The 16,489-nt window shown below is 37.7% G+C and overlaps 1 protein-coding gene across 3 annotated transcripts in view; it reads right to left on the bottom strand.

Moving 5' to 3' along the window:
* arhgef12b (Rho guanine nucleotide exchange factor (GEF) 12b) overlaps nucleotides 1-16,489 on the bottom strand; it is an 83,083-nt gene that overhangs the window by 8,387 nt on the left and 58,207 nt on the right. For all 3 annotated transcript variants that reach the window (XM_084414019.1, XM_084414020.1, XM_084414018.1), the window contains 18 exons: nucleotides 15,739-15,871; nucleotides 15,488-15,625; nucleotides 12,520-12,552; nucleotides 11,260-11,377; nucleotides 11,061-11,166; nucleotides 9,959-10,165; nucleotides 8,249-8,393; nucleotides 7,010-7,045; nucleotides 6,100-6,254; nucleotides 5,446-5,592; nucleotides 5,266-5,351; nucleotides 4,750-4,875; nucleotides 4,499-4,613; nucleotides 2,864-2,964; nucleotides 2,708-2,785; nucleotides 2,515-2,590; nucleotides 1,087-1,254; nucleotides 845-932 (listed from right to left, as the gene is read on the bottom strand). In XM_084414019.1, coding sequence (XP_084270145.1) covers nucleotides 845-932; nucleotides 1,087-1,254; nucleotides 2,515-2,590; nucleotides 2,708-2,785; nucleotides 2,864-2,964; nucleotides 4,499-4,613; nucleotides 4,750-4,875; nucleotides 5,266-5,351; nucleotides 5,446-5,592; nucleotides 6,100-6,254; nucleotides 7,010-7,045; nucleotides 8,249-8,393; nucleotides 9,959-10,165; nucleotides 11,061-11,166; nucleotides 11,260-11,377; nucleotides 12,520-12,552; nucleotides 15,488-15,625; nucleotides 15,739-15,871 — 2,056 coding nt within the window. The remainder of the gene's footprint in view (nucleotides 1-844; nucleotides 933-1,086; nucleotides 1,255-2,514; nucleotides 2,591-2,707; nucleotides 2,786-2,863; nucleotides 2,965-4,498; nucleotides 4,614-4,749; nucleotides 4,876-5,265; nucleotides 5,352-5,445; nucleotides 5,593-6,099; nucleotides 6,255-7,009; nucleotides 7,046-8,248; nucleotides 8,394-9,958; nucleotides 10,166-11,060; nucleotides 11,167-11,259; nucleotides 11,378-12,519; nucleotides 12,553-15,487; nucleotides 15,626-15,738; nucleotides 15,872-16,489) is intronic.

The raw sequence follows: 16,489 nt of genomic DNA, 5'->3' as shown, positions 1-16,489 counted from the left end.
CCATCTTGTTTGGAAGCTAAGCTAACAGGCACTGTGGAGCAAGCTGTGAAGATATGACAATAGCGGAGGGTAACGTTACTCAATATGATGTAGAAGAAGAGGATTTCGGAAGTCTGATGCTCGAATCAGGTGTTTGTGGCTACCTTTACAAGCCGCATAGCGAAGAGCAGCCGAGGCAGAAGACCTGCCTGTCGCGGACGAGAAGCCCAGACTGGCTCGAGCTGGGGGCGGACTGGTGGCGCCGGTGATCTCACTATGCAACTACGAACCGCTACGAACACAGAGATAGAGTCCGTCTGCTGCAAAGAATTTAAACGATGCCAATTTCTCCTGGACGAAATCTCTGAATCAGACGAGGACACGGACGTTTGTGTTGTGAACCATCCTAGTTTCGCACCGCATCTGACTGAACATCCCGGTAACGTAACCATGCAATAATTCACCACTTCGAAAGAAATACAAATGAGGAGTAATTCATTAATGAGTTCGCCAACTGACTAACGTTAGACATTTTGTGTGAAATGAATTTCAAGCTCCGGTGGTGGCTAGCCTTATGGACGGATGAGTGATTCATATGCTGTTCTGGATTAGTGGGAGTGGCTTGCGCAGCTGTGCAATGTGGTGCATTGTGGGAGTTGTTGTCTTTCATACAAATGCGTCCTGAAGTTACTTTCTTTCTTTCCTCGGTCAAGAAGGCACCAAATTCAAAATTTATTTTACATTTCGACTACATATATGACCCACTTTCAATAAAGATCAATGTTCCCATGGGTGAAATGCTCCTTTAACGGTCACTCTAAAGGGCAGACAAAAAGGAATTATAGGTAAAAAGATCAGTACTCACGTCTTCTGCTCAGATACAGTCTGGGCCATCAGCTCATAGATCTGGGCTCCATTATCAGACATCGACAGTACAAAGAATGACCTGTTGTCTGTAATACATTCAGACAATGTTATTTCAGCCTACCCTTGAATCTGCTTTTATTTTAATCTAGAAGCCATTAAACACCTTGATTATGGAAGACATGATTTTTGAGGTATTGTTCAAAAGTATGATCTGATAAATGTCCATAAACAATGTCTTACCGGTAGCGACCGAGCGCACCATCACAGTGCTGAGTTTGATGATGGGGCTGAAGATGTGTTTGGTCTCAGCGGTGCCCGCCAGATTCTTACTGTGGCATTTTAAGATCAGCTTCTCATCTTGCCTCTGAAGTAGCACCAATATATCTTCCAGCAGCAATGTGTACAGCTCTGAACACACACATACCATATGTAATCATTTCACAATAATATTACATTAAAGTGGCCCCATTATGATTTTTCAGACACTACTTTCATGTAGTGTGTTAGATAGCTGTTTGTGTATGTAACAGGGTTCGTACAGATTCTGTAAAATTAAATTCCAGGACTTTCAAGGACTACAATCAGCACTTATCAAACAATATCGTTATTATTTTTATGTATTTTATTTGGGGTTTTTTTTCACTCAAATTACATATGACAAATGACATAGGATACTATGACAAAGATATTGCCTTCCTTATTCAAACTGATTTTTTTTTCCATGAATATATGATTGACCTGAAGAATGAAAGTTGTATTATATACTTATTAACTTAATAGCATGCTCATAGCCATGCAAAATAGCTCTATATCTCAGATCGGCTGCCGTGTTAATTTTGTGGGAAAAGATTATTATTATTATTATTTTTCAATAATTCAAGCACTTTTCAAGTACCTCTTCAAAAATATGGCTGTTTTCAAGGGTTTTCCAGGACTTAATTTCAAAAAGTCAAATTCAAGTACTTCAAGCACTTTAAGCACCTTGTACGAACCCAAATTTTCAAAGATCAAAGTGCACAATAAAATAGTTATTGTTTCCCAAAAGAAGATTCTGAACTGCCTGAAATGCATTATCAGTAATTCCAGTCAGCACAAACCTACATAGGTTTGTAACAAATGTGCATAATTCCAGCCTACGGTTTTCATTGACTGTCTGCGAACAACGTCTACTTTGACCTTCAACTTACGCTTCTGGTAGTTCCTTTTGTGCTGTGTTAGACCCTACTCTGAGGTAGGAGCTAATTTAATTTCCCCAAAAAGTGTTCCTATACGTTCCACGTTCCTGCGGTGCGAACATACCAAGAAAGCGGGCACTTCCACTAATAGTTCTAGGAACTATGAAATGTTCCTTCAGTGCGAAAGCCCCTTTTGAAAAAGCATATTAGGGGAACTTTAAAAAATGCCGTATTATACACTTTTGCAGCATTACATTTTTGCCCTGATGTACACTTATAATGTTAGTCAAGCTGTCTTGCACCAAACACAAGTCATAATTTAGGTTTTCAAGACCATTTTTCTATACAGAATTAACGGCTATTTACGCTACTGCACCTTTAAGAGATCTTTAAGTAAATGACCATCTGATAATGGTATAAAATCATATTTTCCATGATATCACCCGTAGATGCAGTTTGGTCAAGGGTGAATTCTGTGACAAGCCACACCTACCAATAGTTTTATCTTTGTTGACCTTCCAGGATAGTGGTCCCTCATGCACCATCTTCCTCTTAGTCAAGTCCAAGTTCTAGATAGAGAGTAAAATCATCATTTTGTTGATAGCGAGTGATAATTTGCTATACAGCTCCTGTTTTTTTGTTGTGTTGGTAAAATGGATTTCAATTAGATAAATACGAGGTCTCACCTTAAACTCCGCTATCATGGGGTTCTCGCTCTGTTTCAGTGAGGACAGGTCCAGTCGTCTCTGGTAGTCCTCCAACCTCTGGGGACGGCAGATGATCAGGGATCAGTTCAATATGGTCTGATCTGAGGTCAGGCACCCACTGTGTTATTTACTCACCTGTTTGTTCTCGGCTTCTTTCACCTCCTGATTGACGTGAGTGAGAATCTTTCGACAGCATTCGCCAGCCCGTTTCACTTTACTTCTCTCCTCAGGGTCCTCTGTAATATGTGAGAATTTGACATGTCTTGCAATGTGATTTGCTTTACCCCATCCAAAATTTACATTTCATGACAACTTAGTTTGTAATAATTACTGGCCAACTTCAAATGGCCATTTTATAATTTATGGCTGCTATTTTATGTCATAATTTCCTGAATTGAGCTGTAGCAGAAATGCAGTTAATGTGATAGCACTACATCATTCTGCTGCTGATGTTACACAGATGCAGGATGTGTGTAACAGGGCTCATATGTGAACGCTCTAAACAAAAACAGACCTCGCCACATCTGAGTCACAGACAAACACAGTGGCAATATAGCAACATTTATTTTTGCCAATGAAACGGACAAAAAAGAAGATTAGAAGATATTTTAATATTTAAAATATTATCATTATAATATGTATTTTTGCTGATGAAAAGGACATAACACGGTAAATAATATTTGTCAGATTTGCAGACATGTTAGAACTTAAAATATTATTATTAATTAAAATATGTATTTTTCCTAATGAAAAGGACATAACATGGTAAAGAATACTTGTCAGATTTGCAGATCTCTTAATATTTAAGATATTAATATTAATTATAACATTATGTATTTGGTAAACATTTTACAATAAGGTCAAATTTGTTAACATTAGTTAATGCATTAACTAACATGAACCAACAATGAGCAATACATTTTACAGTATTTATTAATATTTGTTAATGTTAGTTAATAAAATACAGTCATTCATTGTTTGTTATCTCACAATGCATTCACTAATGTTAAGAAATACAACTTTCTATTTCAATAATGTAGTAGTAAATTATGAAATTAACATTAACTAAGATTAATAAATGCTGTAGAAGTTCAATCTTAGTCCATAAGTAGTTAACTAATGTTAAACTAATGAAACCTTATTGTAAAGAGTTACCATGTATTTTCGCTAATGATAAGAACATAACATGTTATAGAATATTTGTCAGATTTGCAGATATCTTATCTAAGGTATAGCGGAGGATTTTCTTTTTCCGGGTGGATCATCAAGACTATTGGTCCTCCTAAGTGTCAATCATTCTGGTGATATGTTTACGTAAGGCCGTCGTACGTGCTCGTGCACACGATTCACACGATGGCGTGCGCTCAAAACACAGGTTGGGCTTCCCACTGATGCCTCAGTCGCGATGTTTCTACTTGACAGGTAAAGTTTGGCATGCTATTTGGAGAAATCCATTTAAAATCACTGCTAGTAAAAGTTAATGTAAGCTATGATTAGCTCGTGCATGCTCTCTCGTGCACTCGTTTAATAGGCGTTCCCTCTCGGGAGCAGGTAGATGTTGCGCATGTGCATTTTTTCAAAAAGTGGAGAGGGCGGTTCTTTTCTAAAATTCGGGAAAATCCTCCGCTATACCTTTAATATTTAAGATAGTAGTAAGTTTAATATTGTGTAGTTTAGCTAATGAAAAGGACATAACATGGTAAATAATATTTGTTAGATTTGCAGATATTTTAATATTTAACATATTATTATTAAAAGAGGCTGCTGTACCTGTGTATTTGGCGATGTTCTCTAGCAGAAGGGGATACTTTGTGAGTCTCTGAGTCTCCACAGGAATAATGTCCTTTAACTGCAGCCTGCGACAATTACGGTTACTCTCCGCCTCCTGCAATACAAACACTTCAACATGAAAATGACATTTACCATCTGGCAACAGCCAGATATGAAACACACACACGACCGAAAGCAAGTAGAGTTACCAACAATTATGAAAGCAACCACTGGACTAGTAAGCCATTGACCTGAATGAAGGAGTTGAAGCGCTGGTCTTTCTTCTGTTTGCTCTTGATGAGTTCCAGGGCGAAAGGCTGATTACTGCAGTACGTGCCCGCAGCTCTCTTGATCTTCGCCTCTTCTTCCCCACTGAACTGTGGGTAAAGACACAAGCTAATGTGAAATTTCCTTCTTGGAAAATCTAATGGTAACTGGTTTAAGATGGTTCCTAGCTGGCCAAAGCTACTCATTCATGGTCGAATTGGTCGTTAGCTTGATCAAGTTGGTTTAGTTGGTTAGATCAGCCACTTTGAAACTGCAACAAACCAGCTACCATTTTCCAAAAAACAGCTTGACTGCCTTAGACTAGTACAACCTGGTTTTGCACTGCACACTCACTCTCATCGCCCATATTCAAGGTAAATCATCACCACAGTTCCAGTGCAGCCGAACTACAGGTAGTCGGGTCTGCATGACAGCTTTCACTTTTCACATTTTCATGCTACTGTGCCCCGTTTCAAACTACCTGCCACTGTGTCTCTTACCCAGGAAAGCAGATCGTCTCCTAATAAGTCAATGAGCGCCGTCTCATTCTTCTTCCGAACAGCGGCCATTTGTTCCGTTAGAGACACTAAAGTGAGAAAACAAGGAAGACAGTGTTTAGAAGGCATGCTTTTTCAAGGGTTTTGAAGGATTTAACAGGTCTATGAAGTTATGAGATTTACTGTGCAGCTGAACGATCTCCTCAAGGTTGCTGAAGATGCTTTTGATGTCTGCAGAAGGCAGGATGGAGTCTCTGATCAGCGGCTGGTAAAACAAATTCTCCAGAACCTTCATCATTCGAACGTGTGCTCTCTCAGTGTAGAACAACTCTGTGAAAGCAATTTCGTAGAGGAGAAAAGCGGTCACACAGGATGGTTTGCACTGGTAAATTGCCCCTGAGCAAGTAAAAAAGCGGAAATACATTTTCAGTGTCTATTTACACCGGTGCAAATAGCACGCCTCGTTGGCAGAGGCTATTTACACTGACTCCGCCCACCTTATCTAAAAATACATTCATAATCTTGTGTTGCATATACAGTTTTCATTTATAATGGTAGAAACATTAACGAAGTAGTATACGAAGAAGTAGCGAAGTAATAAAAAGTAATAATAGGATGAAACTAATGGCAAGAGATCCACGTCGCATAACAGAAGGTGACTTATGTCTTGAACTGTATAACTGTAATTTATCTGATATTTAATAAAAAACAGTGTTCATCATTCGTCCATATCATATAGCTTGATTTAAATGTATGAAAAGTAATAAAAATCAGTGATTACTTTAGGAAGCAACTTCCCCAACACTGCTCATACAGTACACCACACTTTTCGCTCACCGTTGATGACTTCTTGTCTCTTGATTTCCTGAGGGGTAAGTGTGGACAGGACGTCTCTGCTCACCAGCGTCTGCCAGTTAGAAGGCTCCAGCTCCACCTCAACACACTGATCATCCTCACTCTGCACTTCTCCAGAGCCCAGCGGATCCACCCTGCTGTACAAACACAATGACAAAACATGTTCATCAAATGCATGTCTAATCAATTCAATAAATAAAACTTTAACAAATTAATCATTTATTAAAATGTTAACAATAATAGGCTTTCCCCCCAAAATCTATTTAATTTTTTCCTACATCCTGTGTTGTCTGATGTAATTCTACTGGATTCTGTGTTTTATGATTCATTGCCAATTTATCATCAAAAACAGGCGTATTCAAATTAATTAATATTTTTTTTACAATTTAAATCAATCTTTTTAAATGTAATCAAATGAAAATATAACAATTCCTTTACAACAAACATTGCAAAGTGCTCTTTTTTCAAAATGAAAACATTTCTGAAGCAGGTCTGGGGCCGAGAGCTTTGGACATTTTACGTTGATGTTTATTATGCTTATATGCCGCAGTCGGCCGCTGCCACTCCTTTCGTTTCTTTACTTTATGATTAAAGTTACGTTTAATGTTCGCCTCCTACTTCCCTGAACTTGAACTTTGTTACAATTACTTAAATTCACATTATTTTATTTCATTCTAATGAAATAGCCGCAAGTGCTGAATTATGACACAGAAAAAGAAAAAAACACTAGTGGTCTCAGAATTTTTTATGTTTTATTTACATATTATATATGTGAATAGTCAGTTTGTTGCACATGTTGTTCATGTTATTGTTATTAATGGCCAAGAGAAGATATCATTATTAACCACTGAAAAACCCACACTGGTCGACCACAAAAGCAAAGAGCACTTACCTCCGGTCGGGCCTGGGGGTGCCGGTGTCCTGCGTCCTGTAAGGTAAATCACATTCCAATTACCCTACAATAGTAACAATCCCAACATACCAAAACCACATGTCGTCAGCATTCCCTTTCTATCCTCAGGAGCCCCAGTCATGAGGCACAAGCTTAATTCTCTGTGTCTGTCCCAATAAGATCATTTACAGAGGAGAGCACCACAGAGCAATGCTTTGTTCAAACGTTACATGTGCATCGTCACAACGGAGACATAAGGAACAAAAATAGCTGTGAGGCCTGTAAACAGCCTGATTATAAGACAACGACTGCTCGGCTTTTAACGGAAATCCAAATTCAATGCAAATAAATATTTTGGAGTGATAATTCTGCAAAGCACAGGGATGTATATTTAAGGGTTATAGACACTACTATTCAAAAGTTTGGGGTTGGTAGGATGTTTTTGACAGAAGTCTCTATGTTTTATAAGTCTACATTTATTTGATCAAAAATCAAAGCAGTAATTTCAGGAAATAATATTTTTTTAATTATTTTAATTTTATAATAATTTTAAATTATTTCTGTTTTAACACATTTTAAAAGGTAACTTATTCCTGTGATGTCAAATCTGGATATTCAGCATCATTACTCCAGTCTTCAGTGTCACGTGATCCTTTGGAAATCATTCTAATATGCTGATTTGGTGCTTAAGAAACATTCCTTGTTATTATCAGTGTTGAAAACAGTTGTGCTGCCTAATATTTTTGTGGAAACTTTTTTTTTTTAGGATTCTTTGATGAATAGAGAGTTCAAAAGAACAGCAAGTCTTTTGTAACATTATTAATGTCTTTACATACACTTTTGATCAATTTAATGTGTCCTTGCTGAATAAAAGTAATAATAATAATAAAAAAAGAAGAAATAAAACTGACGGTAGTGTTTTGAACGGTAGTGTAGTTCAGAACCAAAGCTGTTTCAGTTTTTGTAGTCTAAAAAATATGTAAATGTGGTTTTATCCCCAAAAAAAAAATATATATTTTTGGAAATCCAGTCAGTATGAAATACCAGATTTTTCCTCTTTTGCAAATTATATTCAGCGTCACACGCTTCATGTTGAGGAGGACACGCTTTAACTGAGGAGGACATACAAGATACTGACTGAGCAAAAGGAACACGGATGAAATTTGATCAATTTGAATTGTCTAGTTTAAAAATATATATTTTATTAAAATGAGCCTGGATGGTGATCGTTTGACTCACTTGTCGGTCTCAGCATCCTCTTCCTGTAGATGCTCCAGTGTGCAGGGGCTGAAGTCAAAGTGAGTGTTTGAAGAGGAGGAGTCTTGCGAATCTCCTGGGGTGGAACCCTCTCCCATTCTGACCAGTGCAGAAGAGGGAAGTCCACCTAATCCACAGTCAGAGAGACGCACAATGTGTCAGAAAAAGAAATGCTCATGAAATCAGTGCTAAATTGAAGATGATCCACTTCAGAGATTCTACTAACAATTAGTAAGTTTGCAACTCCATGTTAACTAGCAGTTAGAGTAGAGTATTAGTAGACTGTCTGTGTAATATCTGCTAACACTTTATTGTGATGCTCCCACAAAAGACATTCTACTGACTATAAGTATCTTTGCAACTAGATGTCAACGTATTCTACTAACCCAAACCCTAACACCTAACCCTAATCGTCTGCTACAGTTGACATGTAGTTGCAAAGTTACTTGTAGATAGCAGAATGTCTAAAGTGGACCACTGAAATAAAGTGTAGCCAAAGGAGCTTCTTAAAGACATACGTCTTATAATTTTGTCAAATTACGCAGACAATGAAAGGCACACACAGGAAAAATTCTTCTCTATAAATGTGGGCACAATTTGACAATTTAAGAAGAACAGGCCAATTATTTTCTGAAAAGGGTTAGTCAGCAGATCTGAGCCGTGACCCTGATAACCCAGGAGAGCTCAGACAAAGAAAACAGATAAAAACATCTAAATACAAACCTGGGGCTGTATTACATAAACATCCTAACTAAGAATCCTATCCTATCTGTTAAGTAATCATAGTAACTTCACTTAGTAACTTTTTCAAATCTTAAATCAGGAATTAAGATAAGATGTTTCTGTAATACAGCTTCTGGAGAAATACTGAAGAAATGAGAGGAAGAGAAACCATTCAGGGCAGATAATGAAAGGGACGAGAACAGTAGAGAGAAAAAATAGAAGAGACTAAAATTGACATCAAGGTCCTATTAGTTAATGCATCAACTGACGTAGTAAGAAATACATTTGTTACAGAATTTATTAATCTTTGGTAACAAAGATGGCTCACATAAATAAAACATTCAACCGTTCATTGTTAGCTGCCAGGGGTCCATTAAATAACATTAAAGGGATAGTTCACCCAAAAATGAAAATTCTGTCATCATTTACTCTCCCTCAAGTTGTTCCAAACCTGTATGACTTTCCTTCTTCTGCTGAACACAAAAGAAGATATTTTGAAGAAAGTCGGTTACCAAACGACTGATGGACCCCATTGACTTCCATAGTAGGAAAAAAAAAATACTATGGATGTCAATGGGGACCAGCAACTGATTAATTACCAACCTTCTTTAAAATATCTTCTTTTGTGTTTAGCAGAAGAAAGGAAATCATACAGGTTTGGAACAACTTGAGGGAGAGTAAATGATGACAGAATTTTCATTTTTGGGTGAACTATCCCTTTAACAGATGCAACTTTTGATTTGTTCAAGTTAACTAATGTTAACAAATGGAACCTTATTGTAAAGTGTTACCAAGAAAATAAATATGGTTGATTTTCAGTGGGCAGCTTTTCTCATCCGATACTTACATTTACATGGTCAGCTTGGTTATTAATTTTGCATATCATGTAATTGATTTTACTTTCTTTGATTTAAATCTGATAGTGGACCAAAGACACTTGACAGCAATGATTCGAGAAGCGTCTCTCACCAGTTTCAGACTCTCGGATGATGCCGTCTGTGCCCTGTGCTGCTGGAGCGCTGTAAGGAGGTGACGTGACCAGGGCAGCGCTGCCATCTGAGCCCTCACTGGACTGACTGCCCCGTATGGGAAGAGACGACCCGTCTGTCTGCTCTCCAGTGCCCAGCGGCAGCTGAGGCTTTGTCTGACGCTGCCTCGGCTCCAGAGCCTTGCTGACTGCAGGGCGAGAGACAGAGAGAGAACAAAATCAGTGTCAGCGCTCGACGATAAGGACAGCTGACAGAATTGTCTTAAGTGGATGTAAAGAGTTGGGACAAAATATATATATAATAAGAGAAATATATTTAATTCAGTGAAGAATATGCAGTCTATTTAATTTCTGTAGTATTTCTTACCTCAATACTACTGTTAGTCCTACCTGAAAAACTTATTAATTCTATTTGTTCTATTGTATTTATTTGTACTATTGCTTGTGATTTGTTTATTACTGACTGTTTATTCTTGTGTTTAAACTTTATAATAGTTGTGCTAGGAATTTTTGCTATGGTATTAAAAATGGAACTGAGAATTGTGAAATTTCACAGGTATCTAAAATGTTAGTGTTGTACCAACAACAAACAAAAACTATACAGCAATAGTAAAATAATCCAATCCTAAATGGTGTTTCTTCAAGTCTCTTCAAATAGGTAGTTGCCTTTAAAAATGGTCACAAATAGGGAAGTTAAATAAACCCACAATAACTTCACAAGGAACTGAATTATACCACACACAAATTTCACCATAACAAAAACTGAAACAAATAAAAAAAATTCTGGGAAATGATGATAGAATTTTTTTTTTTTTTTGCCCTTTTAAGTTCACTTATAATATTCAAGATGTACACTAATATTGTATTTCTGGAATAACAAAATGAATGGTTAATTTAAAATATATCAACACTCTGTTAATAATAATAAAAAAGTCTGTCTCAATTAGAGCAGAAATAACAGAGGAAATATCTTAGTCAAAATGGGAGGCCTGCAAATATTTGTGTTGGACAATGGTGGGCCTTTGAGTCAAAAAGGTTGAGAACCACTGGTGTGACCATTCATTAAATTAACCATCAACTTACGCGATGAAGCATCAATCCTGCTCGGCCGTCTCTGAGGAAAAACGTTAGGAAACCTTGTTTTCTTTGATTTCTCCTCACTTCCATCTTTCTCAGGCTTTATACTTTTCTGATTAAGGAGCAAAGAGACACTGGTTTAGTTTATTTGGTTTCATGGAGTCATTTGGAGATCAAGTGATGATTTTTTGCTGAGAGATTGTACCTTTATCTTAGGGAAAAGATTCATTAGCTTGGGCTTGTGCTCCAGCCCTCGAGTAGACTCCTTCCCTTTTACACCGAGCTGCTTCATATATGACAGTATGACAAACTGCATGGTGCTACTGCGAGAGAGAATAACAGAATGAGATCAATTTAAAGGGATAGTTCTCTCATGTCGTTCCAAATCTGTAAGACTTTCGTTCTTCTTCAGAATGCAAATGAAGACATTTTTAAATCTAAGAGATTTCTGACTCTCCCTTGACAGTCCACGGAACTAAAGCCTAAATTCAATATCTGTTCATCATATCAAGTGAAGGTGTCTCTTCAGAAAATTTGGACTAAACTGCTCAAATCATTTGGATTCGTTTTACAATCTCTTTATGAACTTTTTAAAGCGTCAAAGTGGTAGTTGCGTAGCTGTCAACGGAGGGACCGAAATCTCAGATTTAATTAAAAATATCTTCATTTGTGGTCCAAAGATGAACAAAAGTCTTAAAGGTTTGGAACTACATGGGGTGAGTAAATGAGGACAGATTTTTCATGTTACGTTATTATATCTGTATAAATACCCAGGTGTTGGATCAGTTCAGCCAAAACTCACTAGCTAATGTTGTTGTTCTAATCAATCCTTTGACTTAAACATTGTAGTTTAAAACTGACTGTCATTTCCAGCAGGGGGAGCAAGTGCTCGGTTCAGTCCATGTTGAAATACTTTACAGTGCGCAGAAAATTATTCTGACAGCTAGGACCCCAGCCGAAGAACTTACAAAGCTGTTCTCACAAACACTTACAAGCCAAACAGATGACTTGTACAATGCGTAACTGCAGTCAGTGCCAGAGCAGAAATAGCCCTCACAAGCTCCTGTCAGAGGCTTCATGAGGCTCCAGTCTCTTGTGAGCCATCTGGGCGGACACACAACGCCTCAGTCCCTGCTGCTGCCACCCATATGTGCTCCTGACCGATCATATGCTGCAACTACACACCACTCACAAGATTGCAGCTAAAACTGGTGGGAAGGAAACTATAGAGCTAGTGTGTTTTGTAGCTAGTTTTGCCTTTAAAAGCTTATTAATACCTTTTAATACTTGAAGTTTTCAGTATACTGCTTTATGAAATAATGTAAAACTGTACTGTTTTTTTACTCTTTTAGTGTGACGTTGGATTTAGATTCAGCCTATGAGTCTGGACAGTGCTTCGGGGGTTAATTTAGGGTGATGTAATATGTCGTTCATGGAAGAGAGAGGACATGAGAATTCCCCTTACCACTTATCTTCCTCTGTGGCCTGCGACGTCAGTCTGAAACAAAAAATAAGTTGCATTTATTGAAGTGTGAGAGAGACAACTCTCAGTTTTACATCTCATTTGAATAGTATCTTGTGTAAAAATTATTCACCCATTTTGGTTTAAATCTAAAGATATTATAACAATTAGTTTAATGTCAATGCTATCATTTTAGTCTAGGTTTAATCTTAGTCAATCTTTGGGTCAAATGGGATCCTGTTGTGTCCAATATAAGTGTAAATAATGACCAACAACGAATATGCCATATGTGAAGCCTTCTTAAAATAATCTACCATTCCAAAAAATTTGGTCAAAATGACATCACTATTCATTTAGGAAGTGAACTCAGATAAGATAAATAAATGCTTATTTTTTTAACTTTATCTTTATTTTTGTTATATTTATCAATCAGGAACAGGCTTAAAATGTCAACCCAGTTGTGATGATTTTGTAAACCATGCCAAAAACCAGCATAATACCAGAATGAATTTCTCTTGTTCTAATAAGTTCCTTGAAGTGTCAAGAACTATCTTACTAATGACATATACAGTTCTGCTAAGTTTACATAATTGAACTGCTACAAAAGCAAAAAAAGAAAAATAGGCCAAGCACGTTTTTCCAACATTGTTGGCAGAATATTGGAAGTTAGATTCAGAGTGGTTCAGCAGAGTTGTGTGGATTCATTGATGAATCACAATGTAACACGAGTTGCATGGTGATGCTCCAGAGCAATGTCTTTGAATATCTGGCGAGAAATTGAATAATAAATGCTTCCCACAAACAATTGAAAAGTTGATATGTAAAGAAGAATGATCAAATGTTATTTTTCAACAAGACAATGCTCCAGCCCAAATTGTTTAGCCACCAAGAAGTGGCTTTAGAAAGTCCATCAGGCTCATGTTTTGGCCTGGTCAAAAAGTCCAGATTTAAACCCTATAGTGAATATTTGGTCTCACATTAAACTCAAACAGAATTTTTCGGGAGAATTTTTTAACTAATCATGAACTGCTTGAAGCCATTAACAATAAGAGGAACAACAATGGCTCTTTTTCCTGTAAAAAGTTTGTCTACAAGTTTACCCACATGGCTTTCACATTTAAAGAAAACAAAGGGGAAGTCTATTCTGTGCTAAGTTACTTTATAAATACAGTGAGGAAAATAAGTATTTGAACACCCTGCTATTTTTTAAGTTCTCCCACTTAGAAATCATGGAGGGGTCTGAAATTGTCATCGCAGGTGCATGTCCACTGTAAGAGACATAATCTAAAAAAAAAAATCCAGAAATCACAATGTATGATTTGTTTAACTATTTATTTGTATGATACAGCTGCAAATAAGTATTTGAACACCTGATAAATGTTAATATTTGGTACAGTAGCCTTTGTTTGCAATTACAGAGGTCAAACGTTTCCTGTAGTTTTTCACCAGGTTTGCACACACTGCAGGAGGGATTTTGGCCCACTCCTCCACACAGATCTTCTCTAGATCAGTCAGGTTTCTGGGCTGTCGCTGAGAAACACGGAGTTTGAGCTCCCTCCAAAGATTCTCTATTGGGTTTAGGTCTGGAGACTGGCTAGGCCACGCCAGAAGATTGATATGCTTCTTACAGAGCCACTCCTTGGTTATCCTGGCTGTGTGCTTCGGGTCATTGTCATGTTGGAAGACACAGCCTCGACCCATCTTCAATGCTCTAACTGAGGGAAGGAGGTTGTTCCCCAAAATCTCGCAATACATGGCCCCGGTCATCCTCTCCTTAATACAGTGCAGTCGCCCTGTCCCATGTGCAGAAAAACACCCCCAAAGCATGATGCTACCACCCCCATGCTTCACAGTAGGGATGGTGTTCTTGGGATGGTACTCATCATTCTTCTTCCTCCAAACACGTTTAGTGGAATTATGACCAAAAAGTTCTATTTTGGTCTCATCTGACCACATGACTTTCTCCCATGACTCCTCTGGATCATCCAAATGGTCATTGGCAAACTTAAGACGGGCCTTGACATGTGCTGGTTTAAGCAGGGGAACCTTCCGTGCCATGCATGATTTCAAACCATGATGTCTTAGTGTATTACCAACAGTAACCTTGGAAACGGTGGTCCCAGCTCTTTTCAGGTCATTGACCAGCTCCTCCCGTGTAGTTCTGGGCTGATTTCTCACCTTTCTTAGGATCATTGAGACCCAACGAGGTGAGATCTTGCATGGAGCCCCAGTCCGAGGGAGATTGACAGTCATGTTTAGCTTCGTCCATTTTCTAATGATTGCTCCAACAGTGGACCTTTTTTCACCAAGCTGCTTGGCAATTTCCCCGTAGCCCTTTCCAGCCTTGTGGAGGTGTACAATTTTGTCTCTAGTGTCTTTGGACAGCTCTTTGGTCTTGGCCATGTTAGTAGTTGGATTCTTACTGATTGTATGGGGTGGCCAGGTGTCTTTATGCAGCTAACGACCTCAAACAGGTGCATCTAATTTAGGATAATAAATGGAGTGGAGGTGGACATTTTAAAGGCAGACTAAGTCAAGTCAGGTCTTTGAGGGTCAGAATTCTAGCTGATAGACAGGTGTTCAAATACTTATTTGCAGCTGTATCACACAAATAAATAGTTTAAAAATCATTTATTGTGATTTCTGGATTTTTTTTTTTAGATTATGTCTCTCACAGTGGACATGCACCTACGATGACAATTTCAGACCCCTCCATGATTTCCAAGTGGGAGAACTTGCAAAATAGCAGGGTGTTCAAATACTTATTTTCCTCACTGTATATAAAACGAAGAGGAAGAGCTGCGGCAGAATAAGCAAATAAGCAAATTTGTTGTAGGTCATCAGCATAACAATGGTAGCTGAGACTATGACAGCAGAATATATGACCATGGGGTAACAAGTAAATATTGAAAAGAAGAGGACCAAGAATAGAGCCCTGTGGGACACCCTCAGCAACGATATGTGCACTTACAGTACATCCTCTATCTTGGTGATGATGTGCTCTGCACAGGACCGTTCTTTTTCTGGAGCCACGCGGTCTCTCATTCTCTCCGTATCCAGACGGGCTAGTTCCGCTTCAGCCAGCGTCAGACCCATACTGCGCTTTTGCCTGAAACATATAATTAATACATGAGAGAACATACTGGAGGAGAAGGTTTCCACTGACACTTGTGCTGATACATTGGAGTCGTAGAGTGTGTGGATTAGATGAGTGCATTTTACCTGAAGTCTTCTAGGTTCTTCTGAATGTCAGGTAGAAGTGTGTCCTGCAGCTGCTGCACGTACTGTCGGTGGACATCCTCTGAGATGGGCTCTGGCCTCTTCCGTTCTGCATTAATTGAGTGTGCAGTACGCTCTATATTCACGCAAATGCATAAATAATTCAAATGAGATGGGTGACTTTAAAAAAAATAAAAGATACACAATATATCAGCATCATATTGGTAATGCATATTGGTTTATCAATAAACCATCCAATACTAGTCAATAAATATCCAATATCTGCCGACAATGATGATAAAAAAAAAAAAAATGGTGGTGGTGCACATATTGAACATACAGGATTTAATGCCTTCTGCCTATTTTAAGATTTAAATTACTTTCAATATCTAGCACTAACCTATGCAGAAAGATATTATGTATAAATTCACTTGCAGCTTTATTTTTGTTAGATTTTTGTTTATTTTTGTTAAAAGATATGCGATCTAATGGTAACACTTTACAATAAGGTCTCACTTGTTAACATTAATGTATTAACTAACATGAACTAACAATGAACAATACATTTGTTACAGTATTTATTAATCTTTGTTAATGTTAGTTAAAAAAATCCAGCTGTTCATTCTTCTTCATTCTTGTTCATGTTAGTTCACAGTGCATCAACTAATGTTAACAAATACAACTTTTGATTTTATTATTAGTAAATGTTGAAATTAACATTAACTAATATTAATAAATACTATAGAAGTTTATG

Source organism: Rutilus rutilus, assembly GCF_951802725.1.
Source record: "Rutilus rutilus genome assembly, chromosome: 7".
NCBI classification, from domain to species: domain Eukaryota; kingdom Metazoa; phylum Chordata; class Actinopteri; order Cypriniformes; family Leuciscidae; genus Rutilus; species Rutilus rutilus.
The sequence above is the reverse complement of the archived record's forward strand: the minus strand, read 5'-3'. Positions and strand labels throughout refer to the sequence as shown.